The sequence below is a fragment of the Aythya marila genome (genome assembly GCF_965140915.1).
Source record: "Aythya marila genome assembly, chromosome: 2".
Classification (NCBI taxonomy): domain Eukaryota; kingdom Metazoa; phylum Chordata; class Aves; order Anseriformes; family Anatidae; genus Aythya; species Aythya marila.
Genome location: NC_139043.1, coordinates 94,140,014 through 94,161,770, shown reverse-complemented (window position 1 = coordinate 94,161,770; position 21,757 = coordinate 94,140,014). Strand labels below are relative to the sequence as shown.

Below are 21,757 nucleotides of genomic sequence, written 5' to 3'. Positions count from 1 at the left end.
GGAGTGTTCCTATAATGAAAGTTACAATAACAAGAATTGCTCTTGAGTGCATACTGGGATTGACTCTTTTATTCAAACTCCTGTGAGTACTTCTGGAAGTCAGTGGCACTTGCTGTATTTGACACATTACTTTTGTAAGTAAAGATGGCATGCCTGAACTCAAAGTGACTGAGTGACTAATGATTGAAATATGGAAAAGAACGTCAAATGTTTCACTAGACTGCAATAACAGAATAGATAAACTGCTGTTAAGTCTTGCACTTTAGAACTCTATTGAATGTCTTTCAGCTGCAGCAATAAATCTGTGTGTACTTACAAAGTTCTGTGAACCTAAAATAGCGTTTACTATTTCCATGAACTCTATCTGTACTTTAATGAATGACACTTGAGATGACGGAATCTATTCAAATGGTATTGATACTGAGATGCCCTTGAACACATAACTTCCCTCCCAAACTTTCCCAAATAGTCTCTGATGTTCTTCTGCATCTTCTTTTTTAGAAAAAGTATTAATTATTCTTACTACAGTGGAGACTTGCCAACCTGGAAAGCTATGTCTGCACTGCCCTTTTGTAATTTGGTTCTGTTGGCAATCTTGAGGACAGTTTCCCTGACCAAATTCCCTTATTGCCTCCATGTAGTTTTGAAATGTTCTCTGAGGCATGGTAGGCATACTACAGATGGAAAAGGTAACAGGTAGGAAAAAAGCATGGAAGTGTACAACACCTCCAGTACATACCTCCATACAGTCTCAATACCGGTGCTCTGTACTTTCACTTCTGAAGAATCTACCCACACCTCTCTCAGAAGACATTGTAGCACATGATTAGGAGACCTCCACTCCATGTTTCCTCCCTCCCTCCCTCCGCTCCCCTTCCTTCATTCTCCACACAGAATATATCTCTTCAAAAAGTCATGGCTTCTTATTTGTAGGCAAAAGGAAATGATAGCATTATACCTCTGGGAAATCATTAAATCAGGAGAAAATCTGGACAGATTTAGTTTAGGAGTATGGTCCAGGAAGTTCATTTGCAATAATTGGAATTCTACAGAAAGCACTGTCAGTCTGGAACAAGTCAACTTAATGTAGAGAGGAAAGCAGTGACACAGAAAGGAAGAAAACCTGATGGAGATCTACAACCAAGCCAAATACAGTAACTCTGTAAAGGGGCTAGTGCAAGGAGGTCCATCATTAGAGACTACTGTGCAGCTCATTCTATTCTTGGGATGGAAGAAGAGAAAACAGATCTCCAAACTAGTAACTCAAAATATAAAAGAGGAAAATGGGACAGAAGATGACTTCTAGATCTAGGATACTAGATCTAGGATCTAGGATACTTCTAGAGAGATACACAGAAGAACATCTGCCATGCACACAAAACTATGGGTGACCTCTTGCCACAACTTCCTATCATTAGCTGTGTAAGGATTTCCAACCAAGCAAGGCAACTCCTTCAGCTTATTAGAATCATTGCCTAGAGACAGTGAGAACTATCCCAGGCACTCCATGCCCAGTACCCTGCTTTCACTATGGAGACCTCTTCCCTCATGCTCCTAGAAGTTATTCTTCCTCCACATATCAGAGGGATACTCACTACTCAAAAGCTGGAATGAGTTATTCTTTGAGATTGTATCAGATACAGTTCTGCTACACTTACAGTCATCTGGAAAAAAATATAAATATAAAAAAAGTATTGGGATATTCTTACTATCTGCCAAAACCAAATGAGGTGGAATAATTGTTTTGTACTGATTACTTACTGCACAAACTTCATTACAGGATTTTCCAAGGAAACTCTCTCAACATCTTTAGGAAGCAAGATGATATAATCTTTAAGGAAAGGAGATTTACTGTAGAACATCCCAAGATGGTGTTCCTTCTGTGGAAAAGAAGGCAGAGGGAAGGATGGGCCTTGCTTTCAGACCAGACTTCACACAATTTCCTCATCCTTTAAAGGTACTCTTGATTTACACATAGCACACTTCCATAACTAGTCCTATCCCTGCTGCCTGAACATGAGGATGAACATGGATGTAAGCCCAGAACTGCCTCTGGCAAAGAACTGTGTATTATCAAACTCAACAAGAAATAACCAGATCAAGAGCTGTGTCCCAGGAGAATCTCACAATCTTATCCACTATGGACACTTTCTTATGAATAACTGGGCAAACAGCCCAAAGCCTGATCTGGTTAAAATTGCACATCAGGTTTATACATTTGACAACAATAAAATATTTTTGTACTTTCTAACATATGTTTGTTCTCTGGGCTTAAGGTCCTTTGGGACTACACTTAGCTCTACTGCTGTTTTCTCTGTCTTCTCCCTGGGATCATGCTCATGCTCTGATCCTGTGAGATGAGAACCACTGCACATTTAGGTATGGACTAATATTCTCTTACAGAAAACATGGGAACCTCAAGTCCCATTCCAATAAAAGTTTATAAACAGATGACAATCGAGTGCAAAAGAAGTTCTCTCTGGGATCAAGGATATGAGAGGCTGTGCTTCCTCTGACTGAGAGGTGCACAGGCAGCATCTTTCTGCCAGGCTTTGGAACTGACATAATGAGCAGCTTCTGCCAGGCAAAACAATGGCATTCTTGTATTCTTTTGCTTCTATCAAGACTAGCAGAAAACTGGCCAGGTTGACAGGCTGTTATGCTTGCAGTGATGGTTTGGGAGCAGTATTCCATTACTCCTCTTCTCCCAGAGGTTCAGTCAAATGCTGTTTATATACTCTTGATACAGAGTTGAGTTGTTCATATACCCTCGATACACAGTATTCAGTCTGGAAATGTTTTTTGTTGTTGCTTTTTAAAAATTACTTTTTTTTTTTTTTTTAAATGGGAGTCAGTTGAAGAATGACTTCAGTTTGGAGCAGGGAAGGAAGGGTAGATGCAGGCAGACATGGACATCTGCTGTAGAGCACAGAACAGTCAGGCTGCTTGCTGTCAGCAGTCTGTTCTTACATCAACAATGGAAAGCCTTCTATCTACTGAAAAAATGCGGGGGAGGGAGAAAAAGGACTTCAGCCCCTTCAGCCACAGTTCTTCTAATTCATAGGCACTCAAGTAAGTACTCAAGCCAAGGTCAATGAGTGACTATGAGTGTTTATTGTCAGGAGAGATCTGAATAAACCATAATTCCAAAGGTAAGAGTCAATGCCAATGTTGCAAGTGAAAATCTGAGAACCCCAGTGTTTTACCCAGGACCCAAAGGACCTGCACTGCAAGCGTGGATATCATGTACTATCCAAGGGTACTTTCTGCAAAGATGTGACCAAACTGAAATGTTTGGTCACAAACATTATCAAAGCTGATAAATATTTATCAAACAAATGTAGATAGTCTCAATACTATAAGCCAAATATTAATTGGGGAATAAAACAAACAAACAAACAATAGTTTGGTGAAGTTGTGAACATGGACAACATACACTGGCAAAGCAATCAAGAAAGTCAGGTTTTTTTAGCAAGAACTGCATTTCTCTTATGTTTCTGTGACCATATACATTACAAAAATCAGCAAGGGATGGGCCTAGGCAGACTGTCGGCCTTATCCTGTGTGAGAACGGCTTGTATTTGGGTATTTTGAGGAGCTCAGCAATTCTGTTTTCATAATGCATCTGAGATGATCTTCATAACCAGATAGTAGCCACACAAAATGTAAGGAAGATGAGACTTTGTGAGTTTCCTGGTGGATTTATCACAGATTACCGGAAGTATACAAACTTCCTGTGTTCACAGTAAATCATCTTCCTCTTACTTACCACATGTAATCACTTAGACTCACAGATCAACCCTTTTGAGCAAGGCTTAGGGGAATTATGTCTTTTGTCTCTAACATACACATGTACACACATATACAACATATAAAGTTGTATGTAAGAAGTACATATAAATTAAAAATAAAATACATTTAAAAAAGAAATTAGTTGGTGACATGAATTGGTTTTCAATTCCTCTTCTGCTCCACTGTTTTCATTTCTTGTTAAGTTGGTATACAGAGAAAATGTAACTTAAGAAGGAATGTATATCTTACCTCAAGTTACTCCTCTCCAAAGAGAAATGTTGAGTTAAAGCATTCCTATGAAGTTCAGTTTCTGAAAAATAACCCACAGGAGATACACCGTTTGTTCGCCTCCATAGCCTATTCCCCTCAAAGGATGTTTATCTCTTCCTTTAGCACTCGAATCTATATTCTAATCCTACTTTGAGGCATCATTACCACTAATTTCTTCATTGTATCCCACTCTTTTTTTCAAAAAGATACCCTGCTTTGTACTCTTTTGTTCTTAAATTCCTTAAATTCTCTTTCCTGATAAAAACTTTGTATTGTGTGTGTGTGTGTGTGTTGTGACATTTATCAGAATTGTTAAATTTATTTTCTCAATCTGGTTCCAAACTGCTGACAATCTGAGAAACAGTGAAGTATTTTTGATACCCTCCTAAGCTTCCTACTCTCTCACACACCCTAAAACATGCCTGGCTCAGATGAAGAAAAGTATCCATTTTCTCTTTTCCTCTGTGGGTATAGGAGAACATGTATGGACATAATTATCATAATCTCACTTGACAACACAGTATTTTTCAAGGTTTAACATCCAAAATAATTTTCTCATTTTCTAAAATTATCTTATTTACAAATAATTTTGTATACGAAATTGCAAATTACTTATATTTTTATACAAAGACTTAAAGTATTTGTTTGGCATTATTAGAAAAGAGTTTATTAAAAAGCGCATTCTTTTTTTTTTTTTAAAAAAAGCAACTTCTAAAAAAAGTTCTAAAAAAAATATCAACAACAACAATATAAACCACCTTGGTCTTAAAGCCTAAGCCTAAAGGATGTCCTTTACACTGATTTTGGTGAGAATAAGCACAATTTGTAAATACCAGACTGTTTTTTTGTTTTGTTTTGTTTTGTTTTGTTTTATCTCACATGGCTAAATATGAATTTCAATGTGTAAGATATCAGAGTTAATATGTTTGCACCTGTGTCCTATGAGTTGAAAACACTGTGGTGAATATATTATGAGGCTGTGGGTTCAGTTTAAAGGTACCAGTTCTGGCTCCACCATTCAGTTGCAGTCCCTGTGAATCTTTGAAATATCCCCTAATACTTGAGTCTCTGTGAATTGAAAATCCTAATTCTCAGTTTTGGATTCTCATTCCTGCCATAAACAAATCAGCAACTTGAGGAAACCACTTCTCTACCTCTGCACTTCTGTCCTCTGCCAATATCACAGAGATAGTGTTTCTTTGCTGCATTTTGTGCAGATCCCATCTAGTAGAATTTCACCTCTTCTAAGACAAGGGGCTTTCTTCTACATTATGCAAAGACATTTTTAAGAGGTTTCCAGGTACTGCTATTGCAAGACACAGGAAAATACTAATCATTCCCCCTGGGATTGTATGTCTGAGCTGTCTGGTCTTTGATAGACTAAAAAGAGTAGAATTTGGGCAAGGTGTTACCATCACAGAAGAACCATAAAAATGGCATTTAAACAAAACAAAACAAAAAAATTAATTTAAAAGTAAGTATTTGTGGTGTGGTCTGTACAGTTTATCTTACCCTTTGTTCTGAAACATCTGGTAAAAGATCCTAGGAAATGCAGTGTGGTAAAACTGAATGCTGGTCTAATCTGATTATGTAACTTGCACGTTCCCACTACTGCTTGCTGTTAACGTAGAGATTTCCATGAAATCATGCTTAATTAATATATTTATTAAAACCTGTGAAGTGTTTCTCTTGTAGATTCTGTGGGCCTGCACAAATTTCACCTATCCATGAATTTTCCATGCTGCAATTACTTAGAAAATCTATCCTGAGTCATTCTTGGCTAAAAGAGGTTTATCACTTCAGCTATTGTGTCATTACTGGACAGGCAATACCCTGAATTTTAGAAGAAGAGTTGCTTCTTGCTTTTTATTTATTTATTTTATAATTATTATTATTTTATTTAGTAGCACCTAGAATTAGTAGATGCAGGAATCCCCTTCACATTCACACATGAAGAATATAAATAATTATTTCTAGCCAAGTGCCACAGCTCCCACATTATATTATTCTAAATGTGTGTTTCATTCTTGTAATTGTTGTGAAGTGAATTGCTAATATTTGATTAATAATAGTGATGTCACTAGGCAAATTAAACTGTAACAGATGAATCAGCCCAAAGTCAAAACCAAAGTTTACAAGGATTGAGATGAAAGAAATCGATCTGAATAAAGAGAGGGCAGTGCTATGAGGCTCTGCTGTGGTGGACTTGCTAACCCTAAACCCTTCCACCTGAATTCTAACAAGTAAATCAAAGCGCTTGTATCTGGATCAAGGCACTTTCCAGCTTTGCTTTAGTGACAGGGGAATGGGCATTACCCAGAAGCTGCAGGGTGATGTTCAGATGCAGCTAACAAACCACCAGCTCAGCTTTTCTTTTCCACAGGGCAAGCACTCTAAATGCTCCTCCTCCCCTTAACTTGCTGAAACTTGCAGCTGTGATTCACAACCTGACCAACAGTGATAGATAACAAACCACTGACCTTGAGGGCGGCTTTGTGTGTCAGCCTTCTTATTGCGTTGAGTCACCGCACTCCTCGTGTGTGTTATTTTAAGTAGCACATTTATCAGCCAGTACCAAACAGAATACATGGACATGTGTATTTTATTAGTAGGTTTGGAATATTAAAATAAAATAAAATAAAATAAAATAAAATAAAATAAAATAAAATAAAATAAAATAAAATAAAATAAAATAAAATAAAATTCATCTACTTTCTTTCAAAAAAGGCTTAAAGGTTCTGACACACTTTAAAAATCTCCTTGTTTTCAGCTACAACATAAGGAATCTATATGGATGCTGATATGTTTGCATTTGTAGCTATTCCAGACTTTTTTTTTTTTTTTTCCAACACACTGCAGTATAGCAATGTCAGAAATATTCCATTCCCCATAACAGGACACATCTGTGGTGAATCTGCACAGAAGCAATTAATTTCCTTGTGGTATTTTTACACTGGGGGCTTAATGCAAGTCCCCATTATACAAACAAAAAGCTCTAGACAGCTCCTGCTGCCTGATAAAATAAAATAAAATAAAATAAAATAAAATAAAATAAAATAAAATAAAATAAAATAAAATAAAATAAAATAAAATAAAATAATAAATCAGATTGAGAGGGCTGTTTGGCCAAGGACTGCTACAGGCAATAACTTGTAATGAGGCATCCCAACACTAATTATGAAGCTTATTAAAGAGAATTGTCTAAGTTGTACTAAAGTGCATGCTATAATCACGTTAAGGAAGACATGCATACTGGATGAGGTCCTCCAGTTTCTTCTCTTAGACAAGTGGACTCACTGCTTAATGAAGCCAATTTGGGTTTCCGTTTATCGCTGCAATGTTATTGTGCTTGGCAGACTGGTCAAGATGAATTTGATGGAGAGGCAGGTGAGAATCCCAGCAGCTTGGTGATAATTCACACATCATAGCCTTTCCAACTAACTAACATCTGTTGGTGAGTGGGCCAAGAAGCTGTCAAAAACAAATACTTCCAAACTAGGATTCTATTATTAAATTTCCCAAATCTTCACTAAGATAGAAAAAGCAGTATTTCAGTATACTGTTTCAGGAAAAAGAAAAAAAAAAAAAAAAAAAAAAAAGAAAAAAAAAAAAAAGATTAATAAAGATGTTAGGAGGCTGAACTGCTGTGAGATTTGTTTAATTATTCCCCACAGTACTGCCCCAGCAATCTGCTGACATTTAGCCCCGACCTTGCAAATCCTCAGTAAATATTAATATATCAACTCAAACAGGGACCGTTGTTTTATTGGTTCACGGAGCTCAGAGAGATTCGCCACAGCAGTGAAAAATAATGTGCAGAACTGAGGAAGAACGGCTCCTTTGATATCACCTTCTGCTGCACACATGTGCTGGGAGCATCAACAAAATGGAAATTCTGTTACTTTGCCACAGCTGTAGAGTGACACTTCAGATGCCTTTGCTTCCCTTTGTACAGTCTGCTGGAATAATCCCAAAACCACAGTGGCAAGAGATTAGAAAACACACACACGCGCACACACACGGAGGAAGAGAGAGCGGGAAGAAGGGAGAGGGAGATCACATTTTATTATCTGACACAGTGGAAATTTTAATAATGGTAAGCTCCCATCTTAAAACCTAATAAGCTTTGCACAGAACAATGAGTGCACTAATAAGAGCCAATGAGAGTCAGGCACAATCCCCTGGCATCTGTTTACTATGGTGACTTTGCTATTTGCCTCCACCAGTGCCACGTAAACTTTTTTTTTTTTCTCCAACAGTTGCCTCTGTTGATTGCTTCTTAATGTTTTATGTGCCTACCAGTCCTCACAAAACCTGACAAAATACCCCCAATTTATTTTCTCCTTTTTATTTGCTTGCCTCAAATGTAAATGTACATTATTAAAATATCTTCTCATAACTACACTGCTATTACTAATAGACGGGTGTTTGATGTGGGTCAACACTGCATCCAAAATTCTTGGGTTTAGGGGAAAGGGCTGCTGTGCAACATTTGGCATTCAGATGTATTGAGCTGCAGAGTTAATGCGTGATTAATTTTATTCATAAAAATGTTAATCACTTCATTGTGAGATCTTTTTAACATTCTGTGCACTGAACACCTTTTAACTTCTTTTTCACACAAGCCCACAAATGTATTTAATATTTTCAAACATTCTGTTATTACCAATAACACTGGTAATTAAACATACATTTAAAATGTAATAAAAAGCTGGCAAATAACGGCACAGCACTAAACACAAATGGAAACCCGCTGCCCACTGTCTCTCATGTGCCCCCTGCCCTTTGGCAGTAACTGACCAGTTTCTTTAATGTGCACTTGTTTGCAGAGTCCCCACGGTATTTCTTTTTTTCCTCAAGCATGCTTCAGCCCTCACTGATACAGCTGAGTATCATGAAGATAATACAAGCCTGTAACATGCTATAGATGGTGCTAAAAATATTTCTACTCTAAGGAAGGATAGGATCGCAGGGTTGGGTGCATTGCGGCAGGCTAGGGGCTTCAGGGGGGGTTGTTTTGGGTCGAGATGGGTGTTTTTTTGAGACAAGCGCTCGATCCTCATCTGAGAGCGGTGTCAGGCACTGGTGGGTGTGCCGGCTGCACTCCCTGACTTCTTGTTTCCAGCTGGGCAAGGCTATTGTGAACGTATTCAGCCAATGCACTCATGAAACTGGATAAATGGATTAGTGGATCAGAGACACCATCGGCATCTTCAAAAGGAAAACAGCAGCCTGCAAAAAGACTGACATTTGTGTACTGGGGCAGAGGGTGTGTGAATGCTCTGCCTCTTCCAAAGGGACAAGACAGTGATAAACTTTCCACACTGACCACCTCACTTTGTGCTACAATTGACCAACAAAATAAATGGATTGCTTCATTGTTTTTGAACCGTAGGCAGCACAGGGAAAGCGCTACTTGCACAGCAACAAAGGACAATGTATTGTGTGGGGCCAACAGCTCAAAATAAAACCTTTAATTATCTACGGGTCAGCCATAAATCTGGAATAAAAATAAATGTTACTTTTTAAACTCGTCTTTAATTCTTCATGGAGTTTACATTGGGGCTTTCTCTTCTCTCAGGAGAGGCAAGACCGGCACTCAGTGTGTGCCTGAGTTTGCATTTTTGCATTAGTTTGATTCCAAATGAACATGTTGGGAAACAAGTTTTGCTGTCAAACGTGATGGATGTCTGCAATGCTAGTTAAAGTAAGTAAAAACAGATAAAAGATGTAGGGTTTTATTCCTTTTTTTAAAAAAAAAAAAAAAAAAAAAAAACACCCATAAGTGTATTCTCTTCATATACACAAAAGAGAAGCCAAAACTAATATTAATAATGGTGACGGGACTCGAGTAAATTAATTCCTCACAGAAGTACATTGTTTAGTTTTAAGAGCTCATATTTTCTAACTCTTAAATTTTGAATACCTATTTCTGTGGGGTTTTCAGTCTCCTGGTACTTCCAGCGATTCCTGTACACATGGCTGGTTTTATGGGCAAACTATGAACAAAACTGCATGGGGGCACCACACAATTGGGAACACCAACCTCGCTGTGAGTCATTTATGTAACTTTTCACCAGCAAACATGTCACACAGACCATGTTTATTACATGTTCCACTGTTTTACTTGATTTTTTAGTCCCAGGTAAAATTTACTGCTGAAATGTAAAACTTTGTGGCTCAAAAACTGGAATCAGGCCTCATGTGCCTCCTTGCTGGGCCCCCATGGCCTTTCCTGGTGGGGACAGAGAGTCCTGCCTGGTGTGTCCTGCATCCGCCTTGAACACCTTCCAGTTCCACATGGACTTGCACTGGCCCTTTTGGGCTATGATGACTTTATCCAGAGTGGAGAGTTGGGTGGTGTGAGTGGGTCCAGTGTCTCCTCTCCAATGCCTGTTTCCCAGATGGGGTGGTGGGGAGACAGGTGGTGCAAAATGTGGGATTTGAGAGTGAGGCGGCTGCTGGACCAGAGAGGTGACCCCGTCCCTGAGTGCAGGCCAGGAAGCTTGCGTTTGGCCAACCCCTTGGCAAAGCACTCACTAGCCCTTTCCCTGCGCTGTTCGAGTGCCTGCAGCCTCTCCAGCGCTCCTCCGCCAGCTTCTTTACACCTCGCCTTTTAAGGACATTCAAGAATTGAAAAAATAAAAATACCGAAATATAGAGATATATATAACAACACTGGAACTCGAGACTCTCTTTAACGCCTTCCCCCTCGAGCTGCAGCAGGGGCCCGGCCTCCGGGAACCAGCCCAGTGCACCCCAGGCCCTGCCCCTACCCCTGTCCCTTCCCGGCCCCCAGCGCCCACCTGACGGGGCGGCCCCGGGGGGGGTGGAGCCCCTCTGGGCAGCAGCGGTGTAGGACCCACATTGTCTCCCGCCGGTCCCCGGGTTCCTTGAGTGAGTGAGGCAGTTTAGCACTGGGCCAGCGGCCGGCAGCGACGGAAAGCCATTTTGTCCCTGCCACCGCCTCCCCCGCCCCCTCGGCGTCGCACTCTTTGTAATAGTCTCATCCTCAAGGACGATTGAAACTTTATAGTGCATGATTCATAGAGAGGGGCAGCACTCGGAGCCGCGGCGCATATTACATTAATCAGTGTCAGGCCACTAAAACAGAGATATGAATATGAATTCTCCATATTGTAGGGGAGATAAATGTGCTTGTGAATAATTGATCGGCGCCCATGAAAAGAATAGGGGGGGGAAGAAAATACAATGAAAGTTACCGGGCGATCTAGCGAGACCCGAGCCGAAGACACGGCACGGCACGGCCTGGGTACGGCGCGGGACTCCCGCCGGCACCCCGTGGGCTCGGGAGCGCGCCCCCGCAGGAGCGTCTTGCAGTCGTCGGCAGCGGCTTCCCGGCTTCGGAGCTGCTCAAGTTTCGGAGTGAGCACGTCAAGAACTCAACCGAAGCAACAAAAGGGCTGACAGGAGCTTGGAGTGATAACAATCTTAAAGACGAGCCTGTTTAAGCACATACACCCTTACTAATTTTCTCTTTCCTTTTCTCCGTGCTTTTTTTTTTTTTTTTTTTCCCCAGTTAAAAATAGACTTCTTTTAAAAATAAAATAGAAAAAGAATAAAAAATGAGGCACGCATACCAATGAGCACGTTTCATAACTACGTCTCAGTGACAAAGCTAAATCCCCGTAAAGCTCCCGTTTGCTTTTAGTGTGTTCTGGCAATTGCAAATTTCAGAATTTGCTGAACTCGGGATTATATCAACTTTTCGGTGTTCTTTCTTCACAGATTTCTGCCATTCTTCTGTTAATGCTAAGTAAATAATAAGAGAAACAAGAAAGCGAGCCAAGTTTCACCGGGGGGGGGGGGAGGGAGGGAGGGGATAGAGGATTATGGAAACATGTACGTAAAATGTTTTCTGCCGCCCTTTTAAATAGCGAGAAAATATATCTTGGCGCTTGGTTGTTGTTCTAAAAGCATTACTCCATGCAACTCGCATCCAATTCAGAGCAAATTTTCCTATCGACTTTATTTATCAGGTTCGAGTCCCGTCATGACGAGGAAAAAAAAAAAAAAAAAAGTAGGAAACGAGGACTTTCCAATTTACTCTTATCAGCCCAACGCATTCCCAATTAAGGCGAACCGTTTAGCTTAAGCTGTTCCTTTATTACCCTCCCTACCATGTGGTATTTGCTGGTGTACGCCTGCCAGGGTGGATCTCGCTGAAAATGGAAAATATGACAGAAAAACTAGAAATTATTTTCTCTGCCAACGTGACGTAAAGGCTCATTCCTAGCATCGCTCACGTGACAAGGCAAAGCGAGGAAATATGGAGCCCTCACTCGGCTCTCAGGCTGCAGCGGGGCGCAGGGCGCCCCCGGCCCCGCAGCGGGGCTAGCCGGGAGCCCCCGTGCAGAGGTGGCCCCTTCGGTGGGCTGCGCGAAGCGGCCGCTTTCTCTGAAACCTCCTCGGTGGCTGGGGTGGGGGGGGGAGAGCGAACGAAGCCGTCTCTCTGCTGCAGGTAGCAGCCGGGTTGAGGCGATGGTCCTGTGGGATTGCTGGGCGTTTCGGCGTGCACCCAAGAACGGCAAGAACGTGCCTAACCGAAATGACTCAAATAGTGCTCACTCTGCAGCTGCTGGTAGCACTTCCCCGCTGTGCCACGGGGAAGCCTCCGTCCTGAAACTTTGGGAGGGCACAAGAGAGAGGATTGGGGAGCCTGTACCCGCCGTCCGAGCGCGCACCTGCGGCCCCGGGGGATGCACGGCACGGCACGGTTGTGCCCTCACCAGCATGGGGAAGGAGGGAGCCGGGGGCTTCGCCCAGTAGAGGCAGCGGGTTCCCCGGGGACAGGCGGTGGCGAGCGGTCGCCCCGCGGGTCTTTATCCGCCCCCTGCCGTAAACCCCGTCAGCTGGCCCAGGAGGGAAATGAGGATATACGTTGGCGTTGTGAGGGAAAAAGAAAAAGAAAAAAAAAAAAGCAAGCAACTAAGGAAAAAAATATACTGAAGTTTTGCAGGAGATCCTGCTCTAGAGATGATGAGGTTCCCCAAAGAGGAAAAGTGCCGAACATCGACGCGTGGGAATCCTCAGTGTCCAGAGGGTGACCAGAGCTGGAGGCCCCCCCTGCGGAGGACGTTGCGGGTTTTCTGGCTGTAATCAAGGCGGGCAGCCTGCCCCCGGCCCGGCTGAGCTCGGGTCGGGGCCGCACCTCGGGCTGCCCCTGCGCCGGACCAGGAGACGGCGCCGCCCGTAGCCCACAGAGGGCGCTGCGAGCCTGCCCATAAAGCCTGCCAAAACCTGCCCAAAGCCTGCCCAAAACTCGGCTCTGCCCGGCCCCGCTCGGTCCCGCACTGGCGGCGGGCAGGGAGCGGGAGTGCACCCGCACCTGCACTCCCTTGCCCTCCGCAAAGCCCCTTCTTAACGTTTCTAAGCCGCGAAGCGATCCCTTTTCCTATTCTCCCAAGCCAGCTTGGCATCGCCCTGTTCGCTTAGCCTGGCAGGGCGGCCCTGCGCGCTCCGCCAATGCCAGCTCTGAACGAAAGGTGCCGGTTTGGGACGGCCAAACGGGCAGCGGGGGGCCCGATCCGGCCCGCGCCGCGAATTTGGGAATCTATTGCTTTGGAAATAAGATGAAAGAGAGAGGAATTCGGTCAAGTTTACACTGGTACTCTTCTGACGCGCTGTTTGGATTTACAGGCGTGAAGTGTTTTTATTTTGTTTTATTTTATTTAACAGGACGTCTTCTCTCTTCCTTCCTTCCTCTCCCCCCCCCCAAAAAAAAAAAAAAAAAAAAAAAAAAAAAAAAAGCTGAGTTATTATGGTTTCTTTAAAACTGCAATATACTCTCTTGTTGGAAACGGTAGCAAACGCTGCCTGCGATTGAGGAAAAAGCAAACAACGAGAAGTCAGAAAGCAAACTAACTGATGGTATGCTAGAAACCGCAGGATGTCAAAATGGGACCCTTTTCAGAAGACAGGGAGCTGAACGTTTCAGTCCTCTAGCCAGCCCGCACAAATCTACCTCGCCTGATCTATTTCTCTCATCCATCTGAAAAACGCAAAACCTGAAGTCCACCGCCTCCACTACATCGTCAACAAATCTCTAAGTGATAGTTTCCCTAGACCAGTCTTTACTTGCGTTAATTGTGCAGCTAAATCAAGATCAATATTCTGATCTCTGACAAGATTTTTATTAATATTTTATTGGAAAATCTCATCTTGTTTCCGACAAGGTTGAGGTTGGTTCGGTTTGGGTAGGGCGTCACCACATTATTTCTTAATGACTTTCCCAGCTGCTTCTTTCCATTTTCCACCATCAACAACCATCTGGTATCTTATTAGCACCTCAATGCTCATTTAGTGTTCTCATTTAGGAAAAAAAAAGAAGTAAACACTCAAAATATTACACATTTTAACGGACCGTCTTTAGAAGATTAATGCCTTTATAAACAGATAGATTGTCTTAGTCTCTTTTTAACCATCAGATCGGAATCTGAGTACTTTCTTCTGGGAAGTGCCAGAGCTGCCATTTCTCCGTGGTAAAATTGTGCTTAATCTCACACGGAAAAATCTTTCATCGTTACGTTTCCTCTTGTATTTATTTAAAGAGTAAATCGTTACAAATTCTGTCCTAATCCAATATTTTTCGGCTTTCGTCAGAATGTGTGCTAAAGCAATAAACCTTCTGATCCAGTGTAGTAACTGGTCTGGACAGCAAAGTTATACACTAGGGAACTATGAGAATACTTCCCCCTTTCATTTTCAAGAATGTATTTTATAACATAAGTGAAAGTCAGATCCATTTATATGCAGAAAAAAATGGATAGTACAGGACACATCTGATTCATCACAATTTAAAAGGAACAACTTTAATTTCACTACTCAAGAACTAGCTTCACTGAGATTCTTAAATTTACGTGTATGAAAGGGAAGGTTGCAGTTTGCTTTTGATAAAATAGCCATGAGAGTCCTTAAAAGCTTGAATTTGGTATAGTAAATTTCATTTATGTGAAGGCAAAATCTCTAGACATTTTAGAAAGCAATTATAAATGTTTGAATAGATTTGTAATATATTTTTAAGATCTGCAGCAACAGAGAATACATACCTGAAGAGAGTTCATAATTTCATTTAGTTTATTAGACAAAAATATATGATTTAGACAAGTTTTGCTGACGCGCTATTTACAATCTGAAATCACTCTATATACAGAAAAAACACAAACACATGGGAAACATTTACCAAATAACCCAAGAATGGTTAGAATAACACGATCTGAATTGGTACAATGAAGAAGGGGATCCATCTACAGATTTGTGTAATCGCTTTTATGGATTTGCACCACCTTATTGCAAAAAAGAGATTGATGGGAGTCGTTTATATCGTTTCCTTTTTTTTTTTTTTTTTCTGTCCTTAATACCAGTCTCTGTAATTTTTATTATTATTATTTTTTTTTTCTCAGCAAACCACTTAATCAAGCAGAAGGGAGAGCTGTTAAAATTCTCGGTGTTCCCTCTTGCTGAGCCAAAGAGCTGCAGGGGGGAAAGGAGGAAGGAAAAAAAAAAGACGTAACAAACTTTCAGTTAAAAAAAAAAAAAAAAAAAAGAGAGAGAGAATCCTTTCCTATAATCGCCTGACTATTGCTATAATATCCTACTATTAGTTAACTGCACAGAAATCTTTGTCATTAATGTAATTAACACAAGATCTTTGAGGTCTGTTAAGTTTCAGAAAAGTTAGTCTGGCTATGTACAATTGTAATTTAGCCTAACTTTGAAAAGATTACAGCAACTTCTATGTTGTTCTTGTTTTCTGTATGTAGTATTATGGTGCTGATTAGGTGTTATAATTAGTCTTTATTATTCAAGCACTCTGTTTTCGCATAAGTAACATTCCTTCAGTGAAAACAAACAAACAAACTCACTTGTCACGGACAGGCTGGAAGGGCGATTTGAGCGGCTGAGGTGGGGATTCGGTTCTTGGTACATTTTCTCTTTCTAGAAGGAGACAGAAAACAAGGGAAAATGATTAGAATAAAACCAACAAAAATCTGTACAGTGTGCAAAAAACTCATCTCCCTCTGCCCCACTTGTTAGGACACGTGTAGTTGTACATGTTTGCATGTACATTTGCATACATACAACACAAGTGCATGGTTGTAATCACTTATTTTCAATATTTAAGGAGTACACAAGCTTTTCTTGCCATGCTTTGGACCATCATTGACCATCAGGAAGGAGGGAAGAGCATACTTTTGCAGGCCTATTCTGTCATTCTTAAATTGTCTAATGGGTGTGTAGGGTGAGAATGTAATAGCCCATATGAAATGGATTTAATGCATACAACCAACATGCTGCAAGTAAAATTCAGTACCAGGCTATACTGTCTGTAACACCATCAAAAGCAGTCAGTTACACTGGGGCTGAACCTGACACCATCCCTCAAGAAGCTGGTGTGCATGTGGTGGGGCAGAAGGGAAATGGCTGCCTGGGACATTACCTAGGTGTTTGGGACTGGTCCTCTCTGAAGGTTTTTCACTGCTTAGGGCTCCCAGGGTTGCTGTTAAAACAGAAGGCTGTTGCTGGGCCTGGAGGTGGTGGTTGTGGTGAGTAGCGTGGTGGTGATTTACTCCCAAAAAGGACCTCACATTTAGCAGGGAACTCTGTGTGAGGAAAGCCCCATTTGTCCAGTTGTGAAATTTGCCAATCTGGCACGTATAGAGTCCATGGCTGGGGAGAAAAGCAGGATGCTGGATCTGTGGAGAAGTGTGGTTAACCTGGGGAGGAGGGGGTGGAGGGGGGGAGGATTTCAGGCCGCCATCAGGGCTGGTTGCCGTCTCTGCCAAAGACCAAATCTTGGGTTTGCTGTGAGATGGCATCTGCAAGTTGCTCTGTCCCCCAGGGCTGATGATTCGTGTGCTGTTGTCAGAGGCCTCCTTCACCATGGCCAGTGCATCTTTGGGTTTCAGCCCTTCAGACCCTGACAGTGCCAAATCCTTGTCTTTTTCCAAGTGATCCTCTTCACTGCTTTGTCTCAGGAGATCAGGCTTCTCCTCCTCTTCCTCGTTGCTCTGCTCCCCGTCATTTTCATCAATTTTGTCTATGTCTATGCTTTCCAGGTCGATCTCCTCATCGTCTTCATTCTTCTCGGGGTCTCCCTCATTGTCACTGCCAAAGAGGTTGGTATCTTCTTGGTCCTTACTCCGGGATCCCCAGGTCACCTTGTTCTCCTTCTTGAGCCGCCTGCGGGCATTGGCGAACCAAGTGGAGACCTGGGTGAGGGTCATCTTGGTGATGATGGCCAGCATTATCTTCTCACCCTTGGTGGGGTAGGGGTTCTTGCGGTGCTCATTGAGCCAGGCCTTGAGGGTGCTGGTGCTCTCCCGGGTGGCATTTTTGGGTCGTCCTGGGTCCCCGTACTGGAACTGTCCATAAGGATAATAGCCGGGGGCAGTGTGGGCAGCAAAGGTAGCAGGGTGGACACCAGGATTATCTTTCAGCTCATACTGGGAACCCTGCAACACATTCAGACAAGCGGAGAGGAAAAAGCACATCAGTTATCTCATTAGTGTCTCTAACAGATCTGAATAGGCTACTCTGGGAGCCAGAATACGCCTTTGAGTAGTGCAGAGGGCCTTCACAGTCAGATTCAGCCCTCCCCGCTCCAGGCTTTTCACGTTTACATCAAGCAGAGGAATTCCCAAATGATCCCCCCTTCTTGCAGAGACAGGAAAGAAGGACTCAGCTGGGTTATGCTAGACATAATGCATGTTTTCTCCCCAAACCAAATCTAATCAGTGGGAATGCAGCAAGTTCACATTCACCTCAATGAGACAATTTACTGTGTGCTCAAAATTATCGGGCAGAGAAAGCAGGTATTACACCAGAGTTACCAACTAATGCCTTCTCACGATGTTGCATTTATCTGCAAAATATCCAGGAGGATATTACAGATGCATTCAGAGCATTCTTATTTGGCTCCAGATCTGCCTTTAAAAGGAGTTGGTGTGAGACGTGGCTGGGGAGATGAACGCACAACTTCAGCGCGAATGCAATTCTCATATGAGAGGTTTTCCACACACAAGCATCCCCCCCAGCACACACACAATAATACTCTGGGAATCTGGTGTAAAATATTGACTTCCAAGTGTTACAAAAGCCTTTAAACTCTGGAATGCAGGATGATCCGTGTACTGTAGAATATGTATATGCAGATACTTTATCTTATAAGTTTTGCTTTGATCTGAGCAGAGCAAACACAAATTGTTTACAAGCGTTTAGAGACGGTGATTTATTTGCAATCAATATTCTTTTTATCATCAGTAGTAAAACACAGCAAGTCAAATTATCCCATCAGGTGTTTTGCTAAATAACATTTTATCTTTCTAGCAAGCTCATTAGGCCTCATTATTACCGCAAATAGCCCAGATATTAACTTAATATTTTAGATCTTATTTTCCAAATGCTCGGAATCGTAGAATTTATCTCAAAATATCGCCATCGTGGTGAACTACTGTAGTAAAACACCAGGATACCTTTGCGAGTAGGAAAGGAAACTGTTGCTGAGTATCTAACATTTAAAGCCTTTTTTTTTTTTTTTTTTCTCTCCCTACTACAATGTCGCTTTCTTCTAGTCAAGAAATATACCCATAGCATTAATCTTGCGAAATTTTATGTCAGCCTTAAAAATGAACCTCTCAAAAATGTCACCAGAGAAACTAATCTAACTCTGTCAAACATTTATAAACGAACGTGTATTTTAATTTCAGAGTCAAAGCTTATACATAAGGAGAAGTCCGATGCAATTTTTATAATGTGTTACAGAGTAGGCTTTCTGCACCCCCTTTATTCCGTTGTCTTTTGTTATTGTTGCTGAAATTATATTATTTCTATGATCTCTGCTGGGAATTCTTTTGAAGAAGCCACTTGTAAATCACTCATTGCTTCTGTGTCAACTTTTACTGCGTTCCAAAATCAAGGTTAAAAAAGTAGGGAACGCATGCTGTTAAAACTGCCTTCGTAGGAAATGTTTGCAGCACAAAATGAGCCGCTTTCAGGCGAAGACCCTTGTTCAACAGCCTATCTGCCTGCCTGCACGCATACATGTACATGTATCAAAAACCCCTCTAAGTTATGCCTTGCATGCACCTAGTTATAAATATTCACACTTTTATGTTTCAGGGGAGAGAGCAGAGGGGTATTGAGAAATAAAGTAGAACCTATTCGTACCGCCGCTGAGAAATTTGCAGACATGAGCAAAGAAAACGTTTCAGCGACACCAGAGACGAAAAACAATTAGTATAAAAGATTTTTCACTTTTTACCTATTACGTTCTGACGGGGATGAAAAAAAATGCGAGGAGAACTACGATAACAGTAATTTGATTTAGGGGTAATGCCAATGTGCCTTTCTGCCCCGACACGGATAATGGAAAGTGGATGCCCTCCTTCGCTGGATGCAAATTCTGTCTCGCCATAATCAGAGTGGGAAAAGTTCAGGGAAGTGAGCGGACAGTTTTTAAAGCTTAAAGAAAATGCCCGAAAATAAACGGACGTAGCAGCTACCTAGACCACACTTCGGCCTTTCGGGGCAACCCGGGACGGAAGAAAAAGACCCGATGGGAAGAGCAGCGGGCTGGAGAGCCCACTGAGGCAGCAGCACCATCGGTACCGCCCGTCTCCAACCGCAACAATAACAACAAGAAGAAACAGCCGAGTTTCTAGGGCTCAGGATCCTTGCTTTCCCCCTCCGAGAAGCAAAACTTGGAGGAGTTTTGCCCGGCGGCGGCAGCGGGGACGACCCGCGCCCCGTCCCCAGCCCCTGCCGCGCTCTCCGCGGCCTCCGCCACCCCGCGGAGCTCGGACCTCAGCCCCCCGCACCCTCCCTCTGACTCTATCGGCGGCCCGAAGGGACGCGGGGGAAATGGGTACAGGAGGGTGGGGGAAGGAAGGAACGAAGGAAGGAAGGAAGGATGCGCGGCGGTGCCCACTCACCATTTGGGAGAAGAGGCCGAGGTCGGCGGTGTAGGGCAGGAAGGCGCTGTAGTTGGGGGCGCTGTAGGGACTCGCGTACATGCCCAGCACCGAGGTGACAGCGGCCGATCCGCTGCCCAGCTCGGCGCCCGCCGGCCGGCCCGAAGCGGCGGCAGCGGCGGCTGCCGCGGCGGCGGCGGCGGCCAGCACCCCGGGCCGGTCGCTCCCGTACACCGCCTGGCTGGCGCTGAGATACTGCGGGTAGCCCAGCTGGGGGAAGGACATCTCCGGGGCGCGGGCACGGCGGCGGCGGCGGCACTGACGGCGGCGGCGGTAGAAGCGGCAGAAATATATATATATAATACAAAAAAAAAGGGGGGGGGGGAGGGAATTATACCAAAAAAAAAAAAAAAAAAAAAAAAAGGAAGAAAAGGGGAGGAGGGAGACTTGAACAGCCGGGAAGGGGAGAGGAACAAACCCGGGCTTCTTAGGATCTCTTTCTTTCTCTCTCTCTCTTTTTTTTTTTTTTTCCTTCCCCCCCCCCCCCGCCCCCCCCACCCCTCTTTACTGGAGTCAGGCAGGGCGAGAGAACAGAAATCGAGCCGGTAATTTTCTTTTTTCGTTCTGATTTCTTTCTGTCAGAGAGATATTGCAACCTAGGTGTGGAGGAGGAGGAGGAGGAGTGTGGAAGGATTCAGTGGGGTGTCTTTCCTCAAATCTCGGCTCTTCTGTGCTCCTAAATCCCTTAGATGTGATCTGATCAACAATTGAGCTCCAACTGATGTGTCTGCCCTTAGGTCCTAGGCTGATCTTTCAGATACAATTTGAAGTTGATGTTTTGATTGGCATCCACTTGAGCTGCAAGCGCCGCCCCGCGCCCCCGCCGGCCCCCCCGGTGCAGCACGTGGTGCGCAGCTCAGCCCGGGCCACTTTCCTCCAGGCGTGCGTGTGTGTGTGTGTGTGTGCGTGTGTCCGCGCAGCTGCTGTGCTGTGCTGTGTGTGTATTTAATGTTTAGCAATGGGCTCCTTTCAGAAAAGCCCCCACTGCTGTATGACAACCTGTCTACACGATTTTACAGCTGTCCAACATTGGGGTTTTGCTGTTTCGCAGCCTTAGTGTGTCCCCTTTTAACAAAAACAACTGCGGTGCCGGGTTTTTCCACCTTTAGCATTGAGTCCCCCTTGTCGTCGTTGGACTCGGGAACAAACGAGAGTGGCCGTGAGAGAAAAAGTGGGCTCTGTAGACAGGCGACTTGTAACAATTTACCACTAGGAAAAAAAAAAAAAAAAAAAAAAAAAAAAAAGCAACCTCCCCACCACCTAAACAGATAAATAAATAAATAAATAAATAAATGCTAACTATGTCTAGCAACCCCACAAAGCCACACCACGCACACACACACACACAACTTTGCTGAAAAGTCAAAAGGCTCGTAGTCGTTCGTCACAGAAATCTTTATTTAAAAAGAAAAGGAAAAAAAAAAAAATACCCGCAGAGATTCCCCCCGCCCCTCCTTCCCCCCTCTCCTCCTTATGCCCCGCCGACCGACTGACGCTCGGGGGCAAGTCTCAGAGGCATCGCGCCAGTCCTCGGGATGTCGGCGATAAATAATCTCGCAAATCGACAGGGGCGACGTGGATGCCGGGGGGCACGGAAGCCCCGAAGCCCTCGCCCCTGAGCCGGGGGGTCCTGGCGGGCTTTTGTAGACTGTCACAACTTCCAAACCGCCCCTTTCAGCGGGGACTAAGGGAAATGTTGAGGT

The 21,757-nt window shown here is 43.2% G+C and overlaps 1 protein-coding gene across 2 annotated transcripts; it reads right to left on the bottom strand.

Moving 5' to 3' along the window:
* Positions 1 to 14,859: 14,859 nt before the first annotated feature.
* On the bottom strand, positions 14,860 to 20,748 carry IRX1 (iroquois homeobox 1). 2 transcript variants are annotated; one of them, XM_082755077.1, is made up of 5 exons: positions 20,651 to 20,748; positions 20,016 to 20,312; positions 16,523 to 17,537; positions 15,948 to 16,020; positions 14,860 to 15,555 (listed from the first exon to the last, which is right to left on the bottom strand). In XM_082755077.1, the coding sequence occupies exons 2-5, from the start codon at positions 20,277 to 20,279 to the stop codon at positions 15,498 to 15,500; spliced, it is 1,410 nt and encodes a 469-aa protein (XP_082611203.1). In that variant the 5' UTR covers positions 20,280 to 20,312; positions 20,651 to 20,748; the 3' UTR covers positions 14,860 to 15,497. The 2 variants fall into 2 exon arrangements, with proteins under 2 accessions (XP_082611203.1, XP_082611202.1); XM_082755076.1 differs by having other exon boundaries at positions 20,563 to 20,742.
* Positions 20,749 to 21,757: the final 1,009 nt, after the last annotated feature.